This window comes from Phalacrocorax aristotelis, chromosome 3 (assembly GCF_949628215.1).
Source record: "Phalacrocorax aristotelis chromosome 3, bGulAri2.1, whole genome shotgun sequence".
NCBI lineage: Eukaryota > Metazoa > Chordata > Aves > Suliformes > Phalacrocoracidae > Phalacrocorax > Phalacrocorax aristotelis.
Window position 1 is genome coordinate 114,649,788 of NC_134278.1, and position 23,738 is coordinate 114,673,525.

General features: G+C 39.1%; 1 protein-coding gene across 2 annotated transcripts in view; it reads left to right on the plus strand.

The window, feature by feature from the left end:
• BTBD9 (BTB domain containing 9) overlaps positions 1-23,738 on the plus strand; it is a 135,608-nt gene that overhangs the window by 102,181 nt on the left and 9,689 nt on the right. For both annotated transcript variants that reach the window (XM_075089142.1, XM_075089143.1), the window contains one exon: positions 3,820-3,927. In XM_075089142.1, coding sequence (XP_074945243.1) covers positions 3,820-3,927 — 108 coding nt within the window. The remainder of the gene's footprint in view (positions 1-3,819; positions 3,928-23,738) is intronic.

Below are 23,738 nucleotides of genomic sequence, written 5' to 3' on the forward strand. Positions count from 1 at the left end.
TTTAAAAGATTTTATTTTATAAAATGATGGATTTTCAACGTGATGTAAATAACAGTGCCATATTCAATGATTAACCCAAAGAAGTGGCATATGAGAAACATGTTTAAATCTCATGATGATGCAGGGAGTGAGTGTTCTGCTTTTCCTTCTCAAGCCTGAAGGCAAGATTTACAAAGAAGAGCTAATTTAGCTTTTTATTCTAATATGGAGAGTCCTAGGAACATGGGCAATTTTGCTATTAACAAATGCATTTCCAGTGAGTATAGTTCTGACTTTGGAAGTGGAATCTGCTCCTTCTTGTCATTTAATATCCATCTTAGCAAAACAGCTTCTCTGCAAAAGTTTAGCCTGGTAGTTTGCCTGGAGTATATTTCAAAGATTACTGTCCCTGACATAAATAGTGGCCTGTGTGCCCAGTGTGCACTGGTGAATATTCATGTAATCACCGGGAAGTTTTTTGCTGCTTATCCTGAAAGGTATTTAATGCAGAATAAATTTCAAATACGTTCTTTCATCAGTCTCCCTCCCAAGTGTCTCCTAAAAAAGCTACTGCAGGGAGGTGAAGAAAGAACTTATTTATTTTCTTTCACAAGTCCCAAAGAAACAAAAACCTACATTTAGCATTCATGCTAAGTCACTTTGTGAAAGATTCTGCCAACTTTAATTCACTCATTGTTTGGTTTGTAAGAATTCTAAGCCATATGCTTTTTTAAAACCTATTTAACTTAGCCTAGGTTGTTTTGGGAGAGAGCAATTATACACATTCTCAAAAGGAGCGCATCTGTCCTGTTAGCCTTTTACGCTAAAGCTGAGCCAGTTGTTTTAATTACTGTATTGTTAGTTGAAATCATAGTCACTAGTGTGCGTCCAGTATTGAAACTCTTGATCATAGCTTTGAAAACATGGATCAAGGAAATAACATGGAGCCCCCATGATGAAAAGGATCCTATTGAAAAGCATAATTAGCTACATTTTAATAGCCTTTTTAAAAGAAAACAAATTTATGTTTTTGCTTTTCCCTCTTTTTATAATTTAGGAGTTGCTGTTAAATCAATTCAGGCTCTGTTGATTATTAGTAGTTACCAAATGCAATATTTTAATCCATAAACTCTTTATGAATTTATTTTTTTTTAAACAGAAAATGCACTTCATTCAGTCTCTTCAGTATTTGGAGACCTTCACGCTATTGAAAAGCAGAATGGGGAGGATCTGATGAAGCAGGGGGAGAGGGATTGGAGTTAGGTGGTTTTGTTTTTGGTGGGGGGAGTGTTAAGTCTTTCATGATGCCACAGGCAACTATTTTTATTTTTTACTGTCAGCTCTGAATTTTTTAACTTGCAAGTAGACAGTATTAATATGTGCTAAAAGGCTCCTGTTAAAAGTGGTTTATTTTAATTTTAGCTTCTGAAAGCTAATTCTGATAGCTTATTATTTTTTATAATATTAATGAGCTGGGTTCAGTTTAGGCCATCTAGGGAGTTTATTTCAAATCTGCTTGTCCAGTAGACACAATTCCACTTTGAATCCTGGGATTCCAAAACCTTAAAAAAAAAAAAAAAAAGCTACACCAGATTGTTTTGAAAAGATGGTAATAGCATTGGTTTTTAGGGCAAAGATACAGACACACATGTCCTTAATAACCCAATTCCAAAGACAGTCCAGCGTCTGCTTGGGACAACCTCTCTCTTTAAGAGCAAGGATTCTGTGTTCGGCAATTGGCTAGGTCATTTTCCCCCTCTAGCAGTATTGGGGTTTAAATGTTAAAAGTGAGCAATAATTTTTGCAGTAATGTTCCTCCCAGCAGCTGAAAGCAAGAAAGGCTCTTTCAACTGGAAGAAAGGAATTAATAATATAAAACTTGGGCACTCTTCTGAAAGGCAATTATAGAGAGCCAGTTCCTGGGAAAGGCTGTAGTGTGGCACAAGTTGCTTTTATTTTTATGTATGTCTCAGCTATTTTCATTGACAATCAATGGATCCTTATCTATTGCACTTTGAAAAATGTGAATCTGTGGAAGTTCTTCCTCACAGCTGGAGGAAGAACCCAGGTTAGCTGTATTACCTGGCTTTCGCACTTACCTGTTTGTGCGTGGGGCTGTATTCTCATTTAGGTCATCAGTGCAGTTATAGCTACTTTGGGTAGCGAGCTGTGCTTTGGTTATTTGACTACAGCAGGTTCATTTCTTTCTGTAAGAAAGCCAGATTTAAGCAGTAATCCTAGTAATCGTTACCTAACTTTGACGAGGACCTGAGGATCAAGAGACAGCAGCAGTTGGTAACAGCCACTCTGTTGCAGCAGAGAATTATTTTCCATTGGTGTATTGAGTATGGGTTCAGAGATTAAGAGTTTTAAACAAAACCAGCAAAGCATAGTTTTCCATGACAGACATCCTGTGGATTCTTCACTTAGAATATTGCAATTCAAAAACTTTGGGTAGGATGACAAGAGATAATTATTTCAGAGAATGGTAAATGTAGCATGCTGGTTTTGCCTCCAGTCACCTTTAACTCAAATGGATGAGATTTTTGAAGTTTTGGCTTCAATATTACATTTGCTATTGAGTTTATATGAAAACAGTAAGAACAGCATTTAGTTTTTCTAAACTGCATGCTGCGAGTGGAATGACACCACCCAAGGGTTTTATGTAAAATGTAGGCAAACGCATCTATTAATCAAAATATGGACAATATTTAACTGCTGCTGAAGAAGCTGGAGAAGTGTCTGCCTCTGTTCTGACCCTTTAAGTTGTGTAGATACCCTCTTGTCATTTATGGATGCTTCATTGGAAGAAAGGATGCTCCATATTGTTTCTCAAACAATTTTTCATGGCTTTTGCTAAAGAAGGCATTCTGTGCTGGATATTTTTCCTAAGTGCACATCTATTAATCCTATCCACTGAGGAGGAGAGGAAGGGCAAGATTCTTGGATTTGCTTTAATCCATAGCCTTAGAAATAAAATTAAATTGAGGAGTTATGCTGAGGTTTCAAGTATCTCTTACACCAGGGAAATAATCCCCATGTATAGACAAGGAGTACAAAGGATACAACATTTGCCAGATGTGTTTTTTGAGAATGATATGCTTAAGTTAAACCACATCCCTGATGCTTTAGGTCTTCCTCTCTGTGAGACAAGTATGGAAATTGGAGGCTGTCAATATGCCATTTAGTGCCCTGCCTGAAGAGCTGTGTGTTTGTTAGAATGAGTACGGAATGAATCCCTGACACCTTTTTTTTTTTTTTTTTTTTTTCTTCCTTTTCTCCTTCTCCTTTTTTCTAGTAATTTGGTCAACAATTCAGTGCATTTTTCCTCATTTTATGATGAACCAGGACTGGGAATTCCCATTTTCCTACTTTTTTTAATATATATATATTTCTGATGTATTTGCAAAAAAAGAGAATACAGTTAAGACAATGTAATCTTTTTAGTCACCAGAATCTTTTTTTTTTCCTTCCTCTGACCTTTCCAAACAGATCTTTGATTCAGGTTTATAGCAGGCAATGTCACATGCCAAATAAATTAGTTCATTTATTGACTTTCAAATAAATGAAAAGTATTTGGATTAATATAATAGATTAATGTTAGTAAGATGGTTATTACAAGCTTGTAAGTCTATTACTGGCCCTAGGATAATAATAATAGAGACACTGGAGTTTGAGATGACAGAAACAGTAAAGAGCTTGTTAAGTGCAAGAGTCACATTCCAAAAGACACAGCTAAACTCATAAAGGATTAAGAGGAGGAAATAGAGGACTGGAAAACTTAAGCAGCTTGGTTTAATATTTATTTTACTTATCACGCAACAACTTCTTCATACCTAGGTTGCTACTTTGGGACTGTGATGATCGGAGCTACAGCTACTACATTGAGGTTTCAACAAATCAGCAGCAGTGGACTATGGTGGCTGATCGCACAAAAATTTCCTGCAAGTGAGTTTGATTTTTTTTTTCCCCACTTATTTGTGCGAAGTCCAAACTGGAAAGCTGGTGGGGGGAAGGGGGCATTATCCTCTTCTTCAGTACTTACATAGACAACTTCTTGACTGTGAAAGAATGATTGTTACATAACTCATCGATTTCTAACTCTAGACCCTTGTAAATACAACTTTAGGAGGTAGCAGTTTCTAGTGTGGCTGAATATCTAGACTTTCAAACCAGAATCAAGTTCTGAAGATCCACATCAGTACTGGATCTTCAAACAGTCAGTTTGATTGTTCATTCTCAGAAACAGCCTGCCTACCCCTACCCTTGGTCTTGTGATCACTGGCCGTTAAACCATGTTTCTCTGGAGTTCACCTGTTTATGGTGACCCTGGTGTCAAATCATCCCTCCTTTAGAAACATGGTAGGAGAGGAAAAGAGAGCGTGCTTGGTAAAGGATTTTCTTAATCAAATGCATTTCTCGCTATCAAAGCACATAAATGTATTGAATGATATTTGAAGGGGTTAGAGGCCAAACCATAACAGATCAACCAGTTACCTAAGCTTGACCTTGTCTCTGTTCAAAAGCAGAGTACCTGACCCATATGCAATGTCCATTCTGCTTTTGAACAGGACCCTTCCATTAAAAAAACATGTCTTAAAAAGAGATTAAAAAAAAGATAGGAAAACACTTTCATTTTTATACTAAGATCAGGAGAAATTGGGCATGAATACCCTCCACATGTATACTCTTCATTGGCTTTTCTGTTCTTATTGGGTCAGCTGATAAAACCCATTCTTCTAGTGTAGAAGAGTAATTCAGTGTTGATAGCCTTTTTAAACCATTTGATAGTTCTAATTCCAAGTAAAGCATGACCCAGATACTTGTCATGGGTCTGAAAAGATAGGCTGCAAATTTATACGTTGCATATCCTGAAGCCAGGTATGCTCAGCATTCAGTGAATGTTGATAGGGTATGATCTTGTGGCTGGTCGCCAGGGAAGCTCAGACTTACAAAAGTCTTATGTCTCTCGTTTTCCCCAAGTCAGTTTTCCATAAGATGTACTTTCTTTCCTGGGGCAAAATTGAAGTCACCAGCTCACATGGGGACAGTCCCCAACCATCCTGTATTTGTATCAACAACAAAAAAAAAAGGATTTTACAAATTCAGAGGTGTATCTCAGGTTGTCACATTGGGCAAGAGAGTTATTCAGTCCTTTCTAGCAACACTGCTGATACACGTTGTCTAAAGTTTTTATTTCATCTCGTAACAAATAGTGCAATTGAAACGTGTTACAATGTGGTCTAGACATGTTGGTGAAGGAGAACTTGACACATGCTTTCACTGTCTGTGAAGGGCAGGGTGTTGATGAGCAGAAAACCTGGGTTCTGCCTGCAGGTCTGGAAAAAGTAACGGAGATTTAATCGTTCTCAAAGGCATCTCAGTGTAATAGATAAAATTCATCTTTTTGCCTGTCTCCAGCAGCAGGAACACTAAAAGGCTGAAACCAGAAAAGTGAGAGGGAGAGTCAAAATGAGAATCTTTTTGCACTTTTTCCTTGTACATTTTGATACTAACAGTCTATAACAGTCAAAAGGAGCAGTATGCACAGTGCAAGTGGAATTGCTGGTTGACTGCCCAGTTCAAGTATCTACTCACAGTGTTCAAACCACATGTTTTTTTTTAAAGCCTTAACCTTGGACAAGTACAGGTGCATCCCTGAAATAAAGATAGCTGCCTCCTCATGGTATACTTCAAGATTTTGATTCAAAACATAGGTGCTCTGGAAGTTCTCAAAGGTGTGGCTGCAGGAATTATTTTCATGTGGATTAGAGAATTGTGTTTTGCCTAACTTCTTGCTCTGACAGACGTGCATCCAGCTAGCAAAATGCCAGTCTCTAAATCTGCAGACTTACAGTGTCCTAGCACTGTCTGCAACTCTCAGTTCTAAACAAAGACCTGCTCCTAAAACTTAAAATTACAAAAGCTTAGGGGACTCCAGAACAATTCCATTTAACAAGGACTAGAAAATTTTAAAGAAAAAGGATCAACTTGAAAAAGCTTACTTCTCTCTGAAAGCTTTCTATCCTCTGCAGTTACATTTAATTACTATGTCATCTGTAACTGAGATAAGTTGAAAGTTTTGTGGCCCCCCACATAACCTTGTAAATTTTCAGGTGATTTCTTTGCATTTGACAGCATTTTCTCATATTCAGTTTAAATCTCTTGCCCTTTACGATCAGCAAATTCAACTTTCTTTACGGTCACCCCATCACAGAAAAGAATACCCCTTAAATATGTTTAATTTCCCTTTCAAGTAGGATTTGCAGATATGCTGAAGTGACTTAAGCTGAAAAATTACTTCGATTGTAATGGCAGGTTGATAACTCCAAATACTGTATAAATAAGTATATGTATAATAGAGAAGATAAAGATATTTAATGTTATATGTATGTGTATATATTTATGAATTATATAATCATCTGTTTATATAAAACATATAAACCAAATATATAAAATACTATATAAATGCCAAATGCTATAAATGTTAGGACTGTTTTGTAAAGTAGGGAGTATTATCACTGCATGCAGTCAGAGCTGCACCACATTCATTTTACTGAGTAATACTGAAATGTGGTACTATGACCGTAAAAAGCCATATTCTTAGTGCTCAAATATCGTTGAACGTAGAATGGAAGAGAGATTATTGTTCAGTGACTCACACTCTGAATGAAGGTTCTCACTTAAAAATTGTTGGGCAAGATTTCATTATGGTAAGGGAGACATCTTAATGAAAAAGAAAATTGAACCAGTCACTGGTAGGAATGTGAAGAACTGACTTTTTGATTTAATTTCTGTAAATTTAAAAAATTAAAAATTAAAAAAAAAGGTATCTTGAACCAAATTGAAAATGTGAAATTTTTTTTTGCCCCAAGAAAAACAAACAAGTTATTTTTAACTTCATGTCATTTTAACAACAAAAACAGAGGAGGTAAAGAGTTGGATTTTAACCAAAATTAACAGATGCTGTACTAGGGAAGAGGTGGTGCAGTTTACCTGGTTTACCATCGTAGTGTAAGGGTAAAGACACTCCTGCTGGATGCAAGAGATTTTTTTTTTTCCCTGTCTCTGACCTTCCCCTTACCGTGAATACCTTGGTATTTTATACAACCAGCACAGCTCCAACAGAGAGAAATCTGCCTCTAAATACCTTTTAGTCAAATGATTCAGGCAATCCCCAAGGAAAAGCAAGAGCCAAATTCATGCACTGTGCCTGGGTTTGAGTCACCGTCAGGTTCAGGCAGACAGTTAAAGATTCCCACATTCAGCAATTTACCTTAACAAGATTGCAGCGTAACGGGGTGGAAGCAACAGAACCCTCATCTCTTAGTTCTCCATATGTTTGTAAGTTCCACACCCCACTCTCAAATGGAAGAAACAAAATTAATCCTTTGCTAATGTGGTCAAAGTTTGCAGCTGTTTTTTTTGTTTCTCAGGCAAATCCTAAGTGTTTTTGATGAATACTTGGGATGTCCCAGCCTGAAAAGGACTAATCCTACCTTGGTATAAAAATTGTCATCAGTTAGGCTTATGTGCCTTTGTTTAAAGGAAATGAGAAATGTGTACATCTTTGCCTGGGTCTATGATTACCTGTTTGACTACAAGTACCTCTCAGAGCAACAGTCAGCGAAGAATCTTTATACATGTATTTGTGTGAAGCTGAAATATAAATTCTTTCCAAAAAGTATACTACAAATTATGCCTGTTTCTCTTACAAATTTTAGAGATGTGAGTTCAATCTAGGTGGTTGATAAGGTCTTAAACTAGCAGATTTACCCTTTCTGCTATTAGTTCTGTGTTTAATATACTGCAGTAGACCCAAAAAAACCCAACTTGCTTGATGTTCTGTGCAGGATATGCTGCAGTAGCAAATGAAAGTGGATGGAGTTAAAACTTGAGAGAATTTCACAGGGTCCCAAATTTGAAGAGGCAGAATACTTGCAATAAGTAAATTTACTTTACTAGTAATATTTTCTATTCACTTCCCTGTCTTCAAAGGTGTGGATAAGAGTTGTTCCCTTTGCTGCCTGCTGCCTGGCTTTCTGTCTACCCGGTCTTTCAGTGGAGTTACAATCCTTTGTGAAAGTCATTAGTGTGCAGTCTCGCAAGTGTCCTGTGAGGTCTCCAAACCATTTTGGTGCATCTCTGGCAAAAAGGGTAGGATGAACCATAAAGGTAGCAAACACAAACCTCAACGGACACCTTTGATGATCACTAAGTGGGAAACAAAACGATGAGAAAGAAAATTAAATTATGTTTAAATAGCTTATATTAGTTTTGGCAGTCTACTGAAGCGTGAACTTCCCCTTTAAACTATCAGTATGCTGCTTTGGGTTGTTTTAATGGTATTTTTAATGTAGCATTTTGTGTAAAGTAATAATTCAGTACTCAAAGCCAGGAACCGACAGGCTACTCCTAACCTCCTCTTCTCCCAGTTTTAAAAGGCTGAAGGCAGAAACTGTGTGTCTGTTATCTTCACAGGGAAGCTTGCTTACCTTCCTTAAGTGAGAGCCAATTAATGTATACCGCGTGTGTAATTGTCAATTTTCAAATGCTCTGTTGAGGCTATTTTTTTGTCGTTTCCACAATAAGCTGCTTTTCTCTACACAGTATGACAGTAATGAAAAACAGTCATGTTCCATCCTGTTTTTTAAAACATTTATGGTAAGTGGGCTTGAGTGTGTTAGCGTCGAAAAGTAGAGACCTGCGCTTGTTAGATGAATTTGCTGACAAAGAGTCTGAAAGTCAGATGAGAAACACAAGATACCAAAGGCCAGTAGGAGTCAGACCTCAGAATTAAGGACACTTCTCATAAAATAAGCCCTGTAAAGACAAATATGAAACAGGCTCTCCTGATGGTTATTGACTCAGTATTGTTCTTTAAAGTTCTGTAGTTATTGTGAAATGGATCTAATCCATTGGCAGCGGACATATCACGTTCAATTCCCCATTAGGCAAAAAAGGGTCTGATACTCTTATAGAATGTGGGAGACAATGAATATTGTTTATTGATGGGCAGTTCTAAGGCGGTTGGTGTCAACTATCTATATGGTTCGTTTGGGTCAGTATTACGATTTTCTTCTGGCAGGCATGACTTCATTTTAAGAAGGTTTATAACATATTGCATTATAACTGGTTTTTTCTCTCCTGCTGGACTCATTGTTTGTTACTCAGAGTATACAGCTGTTATGGTAAATGTTTCAAAACTTCCAAACTTTCCCATTGCTTATTATCTTTTTATTATACAATAGCTATTTCAAATTCTAAATTCTCAGCTCAGTTCCCCTCAATTTTTTTCTATACTTTTTTTTATGAATGTGATCAGTACTTTCACATGAAAAGCCCTTTGGGATGTGCATTTGAGATTCATTATCAAAATTTATTATCTGTCTTATGATTGATTTTTCAAGAATAATTTTCAACTTTGAGGTTTACTGCTCTTGTTTCATATTTCTTGTTTCATATTCCTATGCTGTGATGTACCATGTACATTTCCATTTTTCAGGCACTGCTGTATTTCCTTTCGTAGTAAATCACAGGTAAAGAACACCTAGAGAGATCTAGGTCATGCACTTAACAGTTCTAAACCACTTTCAGATGTACAAAAGAATATTCTCCATGTTGTCTAAGGACTTCAAGTGAGAAAATACTTCTGCTTTATACAATGTTAGTGACAAGCTCAATTTTGGATTTTTTTTTTCTGGGTATACTTTTGTGAAATCAAGCTAATTTCTGTCATGATGTAATTGTTAATTTTGCTATAGAGATAATATTTGAAGTGTGTGAATACCTTTCCTTTTAACTGCATGTGGTGCATTACATACATCTGTAGTTCTTTATACTTAGCCTCAAACATAGCAGCTTGTTCCTCCTGTCCTCCTCTAGTTCCTCCACTTCACTATGATCCCATCTCTAGAATTCCCTCACATCCATTTTCATCCATCATTCTTCTCCTTAACCACTTTTATAGGACTGTTTTCTCTCATAATAAAACATCTTGAACATTTCTCAGCCCTCTTGCCTTTCCAACTGCCTGTATGCTCACATCTTTTTCTGTCACTTCCCATCAGTATTGCATGCATCTACTGTCCTGCCATACCTAGGATGACAAAAATAACATTTTTCCTCACCTTTGTATAATTCCTTAAGTGTGTCTCATGCTTGAGCTCCCAAGTGGTGGGGTGGAACAGGATAAAAGGAACTCCTCTTGTACCTGTGATGTCAGACAGGGTATTTTGACCACACTTCATCCTGGTTTACATGAAGTTAATTTCACAGCAAAACTGTTCTTGTACCGCTTGTGAAACAGAGTATATTTCAACGACGGTTCATCCTATTTTACGTGAAGCAAATTTCACAGCAACTCTGTGAAATACAAATGCCTCCTCCAGGGTTGGCGAGCTCAGTGTAGCCAGTTTCATACAATACCAAGATGAAATGTGTTCAAGCAAGTTGTCTGGGAAATTGCTACATTGTTAAGCTCAATTTCAAGTCTCACTTCACAAAAATAAACTGAGGGTTCTCATTAATCTGTTCATTATGCCGCTAGTAATGCCTACTGGAGCAAGTCAAACAGATATAAAGGGTCATTTTGTGTAATTATTGAGCTTAAAAGCCCTGAACAATAGAGGCATTGAAGTACATATGTTTCCTTGTGTTTATATGCTCAGATTTTGAAATATTGTAGTATGGGAAAAGAGGCTCCAGCTTCACAGACCTGACTTACTAAGCACGAAGAATTAAGATTTCACAGAGAGAAAGCAGAGTTGTATTCCATTTCAGAGTGTTAGGAGCCTCTCAGAAGTGTGGAAACTCTGCGTCTAACATTTCATCTGCTAGCTTTTATTTTAGCTGAGTCTAGTTTCACTGAAGAAAGATCTAGCTTCTTTCAAGTTATTTTTCTTAATGGTGATTCAGAATCACAAGGAGGTTTTCAAGTCATTAATTTGTCTTTTCTTTTTTTCTACTTCTGTCTTCGTTTCCTTGTGCTTGCTTTTCAGCCACAAATATGCATGGATCTTTGAACGAGCCTTGAATAGACTAGCAAGGAGTTGTGAACTGCAGTGTCTTAGTCTCCCTTGAACGTTTTGCCATATTTCACTGCAGCTCTGCGTGTGCCATACGCATTGAGGTTTTGCTTTGCTCCATTTTGCCATGTGGCTGGCATGTTCTGAGCTCCTCTTCATGCACATTGCTATGAGAAGAGTGAAGAAAGCATCACAGTAACTCTGACATCAATTTGGATGTTAGCTCAGTTCTGCCTCAGAGAAAATAAGGCACGAAGGCAAAAGTGCTGGGGGAGTGAGGGTAGCACGGTGCAGCCCCGCCGGAGCAGGGCAAGGTAAGCTCCTGATGGGCGGCACCTCTGACTCAGCGTGAGCGGGGACAAGAGCGTAGGTGGCAAAACCCCCGCATGTACAAAAGGAGCCCCCAGGGAGCGCGAGCAACCAGGGTGTTGCATGGTTAGGGCGCAGTCCCCTTCCTGGCTCTAAAGGCTCTAATGAGTAGCTCAACTAGTGGTCACCGGCCCCCCTCGGAAGAGGGCCCAGCCATGGTCTCCGCTCACCTGAGAACCACTGACAGAAGGAATGTGGTGACTCGGGCAGAGCCCCCACATAAACACGCAGCTGTCCAGGTCTCTGGCTGCAGGCAGTGCCTGAGCCTGGCACTCGCGTCAAAGGGAAACAGAGACAGCAGCTTCTTGCGGTGTGACCAGGGGGGTGATCTGCTCAGCCTGGTGGCAGAGCTGAGGGAGGAAGTGGAAAGGTTAAGGATCATCAGAGAGTGTGAGAGGGAGATAGATTGGTGGAGCTGCACTTTATCATCCCCGGGGCCAAGGCAGCAGATGGAGGCTCCACAAGAAGCAGAGAATCCCCTACCCTCTTGCCATCAAGCAGAATGAGGGAACCAAAGAGATAAGGGGAAATGGAAACAGGTCCCTGCTCAGGGAGGCAGACGAAGCCCCTCCCGGCCTCCCTCACCTTCCCAGCTGCCCTTACGCAACAGATACGGGGCTCTGGAACTTGAGGGCCAGGCAAATGAGGATGTAGGTGAAGGTCCATCCAGGGGGTTACCTAGAGAGAGTTGGTCAGCCCAGCATTACGACTACCTCTGTTAAGAAGAAAAGGAGGGCAACTGTTGTAGGCAGTTCTCTTCTGAGGAGGACAGAGGGCCCAGCATGCCAACCAGACCCATCCCACAGGGAAGTCTGCTGCCTCCCTGGGGCCTGGGTCAGAGATGTTCCTAAGAAACTCCCTGGTCTGGTGCAGCCCTCTGATTACTACTGGCTATTGGTTGTGTAGGTGGGCAGTGATGAGATTGTGGAAAGAAGCCCAAGAACAATCAAAAGGGACTTCAGGGCACTGCGGCAACTGGTCAAAGGAGCAGGAGCACAGGTAGCGTTTTCCTCAGTCCCATCGGTGGCAGGGAAGAATAATACTGAAAGGAACAGGAAAACTCATCTGATTAACACGTGGCTCAGAGGCTGGTGCCATCAGTGGAATCTTCTTTTTTTTGATCATGGGGAGGTTTACATGGCACCGGGCCTGCTTGCGGCAGATGGAGTTCGCCTGTCTCAAAGGAGGAAAAGGATTCTTGCACATGAGTTGGAGGGACTCATCGAGAGGGCTTTAAACTAGGTTCAAAAGGGGAAAGGGGATGTAGCCAGGCCCACCAGACAGGAGCCTAGGGGTGGCATGCCAGGGTTGGCAGTGAAACCAATAGCCCAGCTCAAGTGCATCTTCACCAACGCACACAGCATGGGAAACAAACAGGAGGAGCTGGAAGCCATTGTACAACGGGATAGCTATGACTTAGCTGCCATCACAGAGACATGGTGGGATGCCTCTTACGACTGGAATGCTGCAATGGGTGGCTATAAGCTCTTCAGAAGGGATAGGCAAGGAGGGAGAGGTGGTGGGGTGGCTCTATATGTTAGGGAGTGCTTCGATTGTGTAGAGCGTAACGATTTTGATGATAAGGTCGAGTGTTTATGGGTAAGGATGAGGGGTAAGGCCAAGAAGGCACATATCCTGCTGGGGGTCTGTTAAAGACCACCCAACCAGGATGAAGAGGTATATGAAGTGTTCTACAAGCAGCTGCAGGAAGTATCACAATCAGTTGCCCTTGTTCTAGTGGGGGACTTCAATCTACCAGATGTCTGCTGGAAATACAACACAGCAGAGAAGAAACAGTCTAGGAGGTTCCTGGAGTGTGTGGAAGATAACTTCCTCACGCAGCTGGTAAGTGAACCTACCAGGGGAGGTGCCTCATTTGACCTGCTGTTCACAAACAGAGAAGGGCTGGTGGGAGATGTGGTGTTCGGAGGCCATCTTGGGCTTAGGGACCATGATATGAGTTCTCAATCCTTGGTGAAGTAAGGAGAGGGGTTACCTTCTTTGCTGGGTAAAAAAGTGGCTGGATGGCCGAGCCCAGAGAGTTGTGGTGAATGGAGGTAAATCCAGTTGGTGGCCAGTCACGAGCAGGGTTCCCCAGGGCTCGGTTTTGGGGCCAGTTCAGTTTAATATCTTTACCAATGATCTGGATGAGAGGATTGAGTGCACCCTCAGTAAGTATGCAGATATCAAATTGGGTGAGAGTGTTGATCTGCTAAAGGGTAGGAAGGCTCTGCAGAGGGACCTGGACAGGCTGGATCAATGGGCTGAGGCCAACTGTATGAGGTTTAACAAGGCCAAGTGCCGGGTCCTGCACTTGAGTCAGAACAGCCCCATGCAACGCTACAGGCTTGGGGAAGAGCGGCTGGAAAGCTGAGCAGCGAAGAAGGACCTGGGGGTGCTGGCTGACAGCCGGCTGAACATGAGCCGGCTGTGTGCCCAGGTGGCCAAGAAGGCCAATGGCATCCTGGCTTGTATCAGGAATAGTGTGGCCAGCAGGAGCAGGGAGGTGATAGTGCCCCTGTACTCGGCACTGGTGAGGCTGCACCTCAAGTACTGTGTGCAGTTTTGGGCCCCTCACTACAAGGACATTGAGGTCCTGGAGGAGCATGTCCAGAGGAGGGCAACAAAGTTGGTGAAGGGTCAACAGAACAAGTCTTATGAGGAGCGGCTGAGGGAGCTGGGGTTGTTTAGTCTGGAGAAGAGGAGGCTGAGGGGAGACCTTATTGCTCTCTACAACTACCTGAAAGGAGGTTGCAGTGAGGTGGGTGTTGGTCTCTTCTCCCAAGTCAGTAGTGATAGAACAAGAGGAAGCGGCTTCAAGCTGTGTCAGGGGAGGTTTAGGTTGGATATTAGGAAGAATTTCTTCACTGAAAGAGTGGTCAGGAACTGGAACAGGCTGCCCAGAGAGGTGGTGGAGTCTCCATCTGTGGAGGTATTTTAAAAGATGTGTAGGCATGGCACCTCAGGGTATGGTTTAGGAAGCATGGTAGTGTGGGTTGACGGTTGGACTTGATGATCCTAGAGGTGTTTTCCAACCTTAATAATTCTATGATTCTATGATTCTATGATTCAGCAGAAATTAGATTTCCCAAGGGCTTTTCCTTTTTGATTCTTGCCAGATCACTTTCTAAAGCTTCTGTGATAAAATAGCAATTTTTGAAGTTATTACAGGAGATTACATTTTAAGTATAAACTAGTTTTCACCCTTTACAGATAACCACTGCTTCTACTGTAAACGCTAGAAACAGGAAGGGTTTTCAGTAAATATATTTTCATTCTGATTTAAAGAGTGAAAAGACAGTAATAAAGGAGAGAGAGGCTGCCGTAATTGTTTTATCAACCCACAAACAGGTTTCTGATATTCAGACATTATTTATGTATTTATTTATTCATTCTTTTTCTGATTGACTTACTTCCTGGGTCAGTATTCATAAAGCATCTTTGGTTTGACCAGGAAGGGATTTGTTTTCCATATTGTGAAAGTGGATAGGATTTGGTCTATCTGGTTTCTGGCTGCTACACTCATTCTTGCATATGCTGCACTAGCCATTCGTGCATCTGTATATTCTTCGTTGCAACTGCTTGTCCCAACTGAACCTGAGCAAGTCCAGCTGCTGCCAGAATCACTGATTTGGTGCTACCTTGTAAGTTGTGTAAATCACCATGATGATGTGCCATGGTGCTTTCATCAAAGTTGTTGCTGTCATTTATCTGTCTGAGACATGGCCTTCCTGTAGATTTCTTGCCTCCTGTTTTGACGCCTGGGACTTTTTTAAAAACATATTAACCTAACATGGTTACAGTTGACTTGTCAAATTTGCATTCATGACCCACATTTAGTTTAGAAGTTATCAGTGCAAAGTCATGGGTTGGATAACGAGACTTGTGCTCAAGGCAGAAGCACAGCATTGACTTCCCTTCTGGCACAGCAACTTTTCTCACTCACTGTCCACTGAGCAGCAGAGTGAAGACTTCCTTACACACGTTTGTTTGAGATCATCTTTGAGCACCCAGTTTCTAGAGCTTTCAATAGGACTTTTTGTTGTAGTTTTACTTCTTTTTCTTAAAGACAATATGAATTTACTTTAAACTATTTCCCAATTACTTTACATGCACTTTGATGTTTTTTGGTAAATCTGCTCTTCTGAGACATCAACCATTTCATAGGCTTTTTGTTGCATATTTCACATATGCATTGAGTAGATTCAGACACACTTCAATGTCCATTGACTTTCTCAGCCTGTTTGGTTTTTTGGTTTGTCTGTGGGGTTGGTTGGTTGGTTGGTTTGTTTGTTTTAACATGCCAGAGACACAGCATTGCTTACTCAACAGAATATTTGTTGAGGGGGTGGGAGGGAAGAACATACCAGAATCCAAGATAGTATTGCTTATACTAATGTTATCTTTAGTCCTTATTGTTAGGATAGATTTATAAAAACATTGACATTCAAAACAGAATTGTGTTTCCCTGAGCCGAGGGACAGATTATAGATGCATTCAGACTTCTTGGTTTTGAGAACACATTTACTGTGTTCCATTTTAAAACTTCCTTATTCTCAACTTAATTTTATTATCTTCTGTATTTACTTGAACGTGGTACCATGCCTGTTTTCAACACATGCCACCAAAACAGCTAAAAATACTTCACCAGTGTTAATGAATTAGGTTTTATAGAACCAATATTAAGTTGATAAATATGGTGTCTATATTGCGGGTAGGGGACACTCCTGGATACTGAAGCTCCAAGACCTGGCCTACATATTCTTATTCCTGAGATTAATCATAAAACTTTGTCCTCTCCTCTTTGTACCCTTTCTTCTTGACTTAATCTGTCATCTCTGCCAGGCTAAAAAGTAAACCAGACTGTGTAAATACTGTGGTTTTTAGTGAAAGGTGAAACCTTTATGCCTTTTGAAAGGTTTAAGGGTGTGGAAAAAAATTCTGAAAAGATAATTAACTATAAGGAAATGGTTGCTGAGATTGAAGACTATAAGATTTTGAGACTCAGATGGGTACCTGAGCAGCCCATTTCTGCAACAACATACTGAGTCTGTAATTGTTCCTTGTAATGTAGAGGTGCAAGAAATGCATGTATTCCTTGAGAGTTATAGTGTGACTACATTGCTGTATTTTGCTTGACTGTACTATGGTCACTTTTAATACTAAAGAAGATCAGTAAGGTGGTGAGTTACACATTGCATATTTTATCACTGCATAACCCTACTTCGGAAATGCAGGCTAAATGTGAGGATGATCGGATATGATCACTGCGTCTTTTAAACCGTACAGATAATGCCTTGACAGAGTTAAGTTTTTGCTCTGTGAGTAAACATTAATTTTGTCTTATAAAACAAATTGTAGTCAGAATATTGGCTGTTGCTTTGTCTTACAACAAACAGCATTCTTTTCAGTTATCAGCCTCACTTAAATATATGACCTGTTCAACCTTCTATTACTTGCCACAGAGAAGCTCTTTGATAGTGTAAGAAAACTTGCTCTTAGTAGGTTTATTCCTCTTTTAAGTGTATTCTGTTGTTCAGCTTCACCTCAGTGTATTTTGCCCCTCTCAGATATTTGTAATTTCTATCATCCTTCTTCTGTGATTGATTGCTTATACAGGCTAAGAATACTTAAATATTTCCCCCCATAAACATTTGGGTCCCAGTTTGACCTACAACATTAGGCAATTCTGGAAAAGCCTGTCATCTTCAGAGGTCTTTGGCAACTATTGCCAACTCTGCTCAACGTGACAGAAATTCTAATTTTCCTGCTGGAGGAGAATACTACTGCTGTCTTGCATCCTGTTAAACAAAGCGTTTTGTTCCAATCAGCACAGGGAAGAAATTTGCAGCTTCTTGGTAAGGACTTCAACAGTGGGATTACTGCTTTTACATTATGGAATGATCTATGGCAGTACATTGGATTGCCTTCACCGAGTTGTGATATTCTCTTTTTTGAAAATGTCTGTGCATACATGCACATACCCACATGCGTGCAGGCACCCACACACATGTACACTCTCAGCACCTTGATAAATAAATCATACTACAAAAATGTTATCCATATTGTAGATGTGTCCAGTGAACTGGCTCATTTATCTGCCTGAGATAATAAAGGAATACCTAATACTTGAACTATTGTTCTGCTGTTATGTTTGTTTACTTTGAAATGTATTGTTGCATAAGATCACTTAATAACCCAATGAATAGGAGATGCCCAAATGTTCATGAGCTAGATGGTAAAGTTACTATTTTGTCTGTAACCCTTTCGTGCAGGCAAAGCCATTAAATATAGCAACTATTTACATCCCTTTGTAAAGTCAGGAGGCCAGTCAGATGTTAATGCACCAAATCTAGAGATGTGCCCTAATTAGATTGTTGATATTGAGGATCTAATTTCATTGAAACTCTGAAAAGTGCACGTTTGCTTAAACTGGCCAAAACAGGTATGCTCCTTAGTGTTACAAATACTCTGCATTGAGATATGTGCAGTATTAAGCCATTGATTTATTCACAGAAAAATTTTTACCAGGACAGATTATATCCATGAATCACAGAAATGGAAGAATTATTATATCTTTCAGTTCATCCTCTGGGGATTTCTACACTATGTGGTGTGTGGTATTTTCTTAGAATAATGCTCCCTCAGTTTGTTTCATATACTTGAAGGGATGGTGCTTCTGTTCTCCTCTTTGCCTATCCCTCTGAGTTCCCACAGTAACAATTTTTTTTCGCAGTACTAGTACTTAACACCATGTTACCTAATTTCATTATTTTTCTTGTATACCTGTAAACCAATTTTACTTTCTTAATGGAGTCCATACACTTCAACTACATATTTATAGTCATTCTGCCTTTCCCTGTTACCTTGGTTGCTACTCAAACAAGTTCTGTCTGACTTTATTTTGTGCTCTTTCATGGTAAGTCAAGTTTTCTCAGTTTTTAAAATTATATTTGTGAATTTTACCCAGCTCTTTGTCTATAATATTTTATGGTACAGAGTTACAAATTAAATACCAAAATTTAGTTTCTCAGAAACTGTTGGGAGGGGAGCTACATTTCTTCTGTACTGTAACAAGGTAACAGAAACAAAGGTTATATTTGGTATTCTTGTCTGTCTTAGTTCACTTTAGTCTCTTGTCTAAAATTACTGCAGTCATGGATGCGGGTTCAGGTTTTTTTTCTAGGCAAGTTTCAGTCTGAGGTCACCAGGCTTTGTGTTCTGACCTTGAGGTTAATAGATAATTCAGTGTGGTAGCAGAAAGGGTTACAGTTTTTCTTCCTTCCATTAGCAAACCTCAGTATGCTTGTACTGCTATTACGAGGAGGCACATGCTGATCTACTTTCTTTACTGTTTTATTCTTCTTAGAGGCTCTGGTTCAATTTACTGCATTCCTTGGGGGTTTGACATGTCAATTAGATGTTATCGACAGTAATAGAAGGGCAGTTGTTGTAAATGTGAAGTTTTTACGAGTGGGCCATGAAATCACACCCAAGAGAATGTAAGAGAGAAGTGCAATAAATACAGTGTTAGCCTACACACTACAAAGGAACTGATTAATAGGGAGCATGATTTTGTCTCATATCTCTAAAAATATTGTTTATATATTTGCTGTTAATCAACTATTGCATTGGTATGAAAAGTTATATAATAAAAATAGCTTTCAATCTATTGTGGGACTACGGGGGAGAGAAGTCTTCAAAGTTAAAAACATCCCACTAGTTGTCTTACTGGGTATGTTAACATGTTGGATGGCTTTTCATATCTTTGCTAGCTATGTGAACATCAGGAGCAATAACTATTGGTAATGAGTACTCACAACAAAGCCAATTCAGCCTTTAGGATTGTGGAAGCTTGTCTTCTGCGTGTGTGCTCTGGTATACACGAAAGTATGTAACACAAACTAGTAAGTCAAGTTACTCAACTACACAGCCTTTGTCCGCCACCACTGCTGACCCTCAAGGATATATGTGTAGATACTACACACACAGTTCTTGCTATGGCATAAAAATTTGGCTCATGGCATTCTGCCACACAGTTGCCAGCAAATTGTTAATAATATCATTTTGTGTAAAATTTTTAAATATAAACTATATTTGTGGAATTACAGAAAGACAACCTGTTGAAATTGAAAAAAATGTGTGAGCAAGCTAGGTTATATGAGTACACAGCTTGTGCAGTACAAAAATGCTACTGGTTGCATACATTGGCATGTGGATATATTTGAAAATCGGTTACTACATTTAGTTTTACCATTGCTCAATCTGACTACATGTTAACATTTTTTTAACGTAATATTTTTTCTAAACCAGCAAAGATGTCAGCACTCAAGCTGTGAAAGCAGGGGTTACTATTAGGAGTCTTTTACATTAGAAGCTTTATGAAGATGTCAGAAAGTCGGTATAGACTTCATTAAATCTATTTTATGTCAGAATTTTTATTCTAATAGGTCTGCTTTATCAATCCCACATTATGCTTCTACAATAAATCATACGCAATAAAATGTTTATAGCAGTTTAGTAAAGTGTTCTTATAGAGGGCAGATATTTTGTTTGGATTGGTGGGAGCGTCAATTATAGGGCAGAAATAGCTACAAATTTTGTTCAGATGCTTTCAGAATTACGTTTTCCTTACGGGAAGTGTATTTAGAATAAAAATCTTGGAGGGGTGTTTTCCCGAAAGGTGGTAATGCCTATTTTTACTTGTCAATATATAAAGCCATTATGTAAGAATACTGCGACAGGTGATTTTTAGTATTTACTTTTCTCGTATTTACTCTAGACTCTCATTATATTTCTCTTAACCATTTTTATTACCTCTGCCATTAGTACTTCAAGTCTTTTTGGTTTTTTTTTTCCTTATTAGACTGGATAAAGTATATTTGCTCTCTCATCAATGGAGTATAGCATAAATATAACCAAGATGCATTGTTTGGTGAGTTTTGCCTCTCCGAGCTGCTGAGAGAAAGCTGTTACTTCTAGCGTGCACCTTCCTTGCTTCCTTAGAAGTCCCAAGTTTGACAGGCCACCTTTTGCAAGAGTGATGCCATGGTGACAGCAGAATAGGTAGAAACTCAGTTTTAGGTCTGTTTTTAGTTGAGGTAGACCAGGGGTAGAACTGCACTTAATCTTACTCTCTAAGAACCAAAATGTAGTTGACTTTTGATTCCTCACAGTATTTTCTTTCTCATGCTTTTGTCCTCCCCCTCAGTGGCTGGGGTGGCTGAGGCAACCACCCAGTTTGACTTCTGTGCTTTATGAGTCTGAGTCCTTGAATTAGTACGGTAAAATACAGCTTTAACTGGAGAGAGAGTATTGCTTCACTTTATTGTTTAGTACTGTTCTGGTGGAAAACATGGTTTTTTAATAGGTCATTTTTAAGGTAGCTGTAGACCTTTTTGGTATTTTATAAAGAAAAATGTCTGTATAACAATAATTGTTACAGCATTTTTAGTGCATGCTTTTGTGTTTGTTTCGTAGGTACTCCATGGTAGAGGTTAGTATGGTATTCATTAATAAAGCAAGGCGTGTAAGCACATCATGCAGAGCATACTGTGGTACTTCTCGAGTCCCAGTTTGCCTGCCTGTGTGTGCATGCATTTTTTTATCTGGCAGCATCACATGCTAGTTACTTGCTGTCTTATTTACATCAGTACAGTCATCAGACTGATGTGTAGAAAGACAACACAGCTCTTCTTTCCTTTTCCTGTCATGTGCTTTTTACAAATATCTCCTCACTATTCCATCATAATGGATGCTGCATTTCATTAAAAAATATGTAGTCACAGAATAAGAAGTCCACATCCAAATAAGATAAGATGTGTTTTGTCACTTACTATAGAACAAGGCATACGTGGACAAGCATTAGAAAGCAAAATGGAGGTTACTTGCTGGTAACTGACATTTTTCAGGGTGTGTTGTTCATTTCCACATTTGATTCCAACTCTGCTTTTCTTACTGGAGTGAGAAAGAATGGCGGTTGTATGTTGCCTTGGAAAGTGAGGAGACACAATGTGCGTGCACAAAATGTACATGCTTAGCCTAAAGCAAGCCATGATGTGAATATAATAGGGTTATTACAGCTTGATGAATGTTAGTTACATGTAACAGCTTTCTCCTTCATCTAACGTCTTTGGCCTGAACTTGGTTTCAGCTATAATCAGTGCTGCTCTGGTGATCCCACAGTGTGGTATTATTCTGTAGTGCCAGTGGCTCATTAGAAAACCTCAATAAAAGATAAGCTTCCACTTCTTTCTTAATTTGCTCTTTCTGGAAGAGAAGGAAATAACAGGGAAGGGTGACTATTTATATCCTATTATATGTAATAAATCTTTAGAAAGATAGCAGTTTTTCATAGAAATAACTAGACAAGGATTCCAAATGCTGATAAAAGCCATTAAATTCTTTAAGAGGTGAATTGTTATTTTGGAACTATAGATAGCTTCAGCAATAGCAAGCTATTGTTGTAATTTACCTGGACACCAGTATTTCTTGCATTCTTCTTGCAATAGCCTCATAAAGAAAAAGACAGGAAGAAATATGAAAGTGGAGAGGTTTCTAATGATTTTCTTCTTCCTCTGAATAGAATATGGTGAAGAGATTGTGGGATGCACAAAGCTATTGAGTTTTCAGTGACAGCTGTTGCTGTTGGAGAGATGAAAGCACTTGGCCCAAGAGTCTGTTTATACGTTTGAGCAGAAAAAGTGATTTTCATTGCAAGGAGCTCTAAGTGAGACAGGCAGAGTCAGAGAATAAGAGAGCAAAAGATAATTATCTAAATTATGTTCAGGCTATTATAGAAGACGAGTATAGTTAAAATGCAATTAAATATGACAGGCTCACAGGATGCAAGCATGGCTTTGGAATGCTAATCATCAATTACTGCATCTCCTTAGGGGAGTCGGGCAGAACAAGAGTTAGAAGTTGGGTGGCTGAGGTGAGATGTATAAAACACCATAGGACGGTAACAAAGCTAATGTCTTGGAAAATGGAGCTGTGGTATCAGGGCACCTTTGCCAGCCAAACAACTTATAGTGCTGCATTTCAGCTTGAGGACCCTGGTATAAATCTGAGTAGGCTGCTAGTCCTGAGCCTCCTCTTAGAGGCTCCTCTTAGAGATGTAAACCTCAGCTTGAAGTAGTGATTATTTCTGTCATGACAGCGATGACCAGGACTGCTGCGGATTTAGCAGCAAATCTCAAATGAATCAACCAGCTAGACAGGTGTGAAAGCAGAAAAAAAAAAAGATCAATGCTTCCTGAATATTTAAAAAAGCTAAACCCTGAAAAATCAATTTGTTATAGGGTCACTAATAAGGAGTACGGAGACACAGAAAGTCCAAAGGCAACAATGTCAGTTTATGGGAAAGTTCTGATAGCTTCTTTATCACTGTGTCCTAGGTAAAGAAGGTGAAAGTATTGCCACCAGCTTGAAAGATTTATTTGCTTGGCATATGGGGAGTAAAAGTGAAGAAATGGCATCTGTTACACAGAAGTGTCTAATCCAAGACCAAAACGAGGTGCTTTTGATATGTTTTAATGCTGCTGTTCCTGGAATACACTGACTTATGTAAGAGTCAATACCAGAGCTTGGAGTTTGGAGGAATTTTTTTAAAGACCATCAAAAGTGATTTTGAGGATAAAAAGACTAGCTCTTGTGAGGAAAATATAAAATAAGCACATATGCATGGCATGACTGCAAAATAATTTGCAAAACAAAAATTTTACACAGAAGCTGAAATTACTACAGTAGTACCAGAAGAGATAACTAGTAGTGAAAGAAAATTATTTAAAAGAAACTTAAGGCTTATCTATGATGTCTTTAATTTAATTGAGGAACACTACTGAACAATTGTTATGGCTTAATACATGAATAGAAGTCTTACTGAGTTTGTTATATCAGCAAAAAATGCAAAAAGAGGGCAGATCTGCCCTGATAATGTTCTGTCAGTGATCTCTCTTCCCTTCCCATATGGGTATAGTTACACTGCATAAATTATCTCTTTGCTGCATAATTACATCTGTACTGGAGAGGTATTGCTTTGTATATATTGATGTTCTCAAATGTACCATTACAGTCAAAATCAGTGCAACCTTCTAGTGAAGAAGGTTTGCCTTGCTTATTTCAAAAGTGACTTTTTCCAAATCCACTTGGGTTGTTTTTCTACTTTGTTTTTTCCTTTTTGCTAAGGAAATAAACTGAGAGACCTAATTTTCTCATTATTGCATCAAGTACTAATTCTCTAGTGGCAATATTATTGAATTTCAATAACTCTTCTACAAATTGCCTATAGTTTTTACTTTCTTTTTCCAAGGGGAAAGGAATAAAATGGACACACACCAAAACAGTAAATATTGTTAGGAC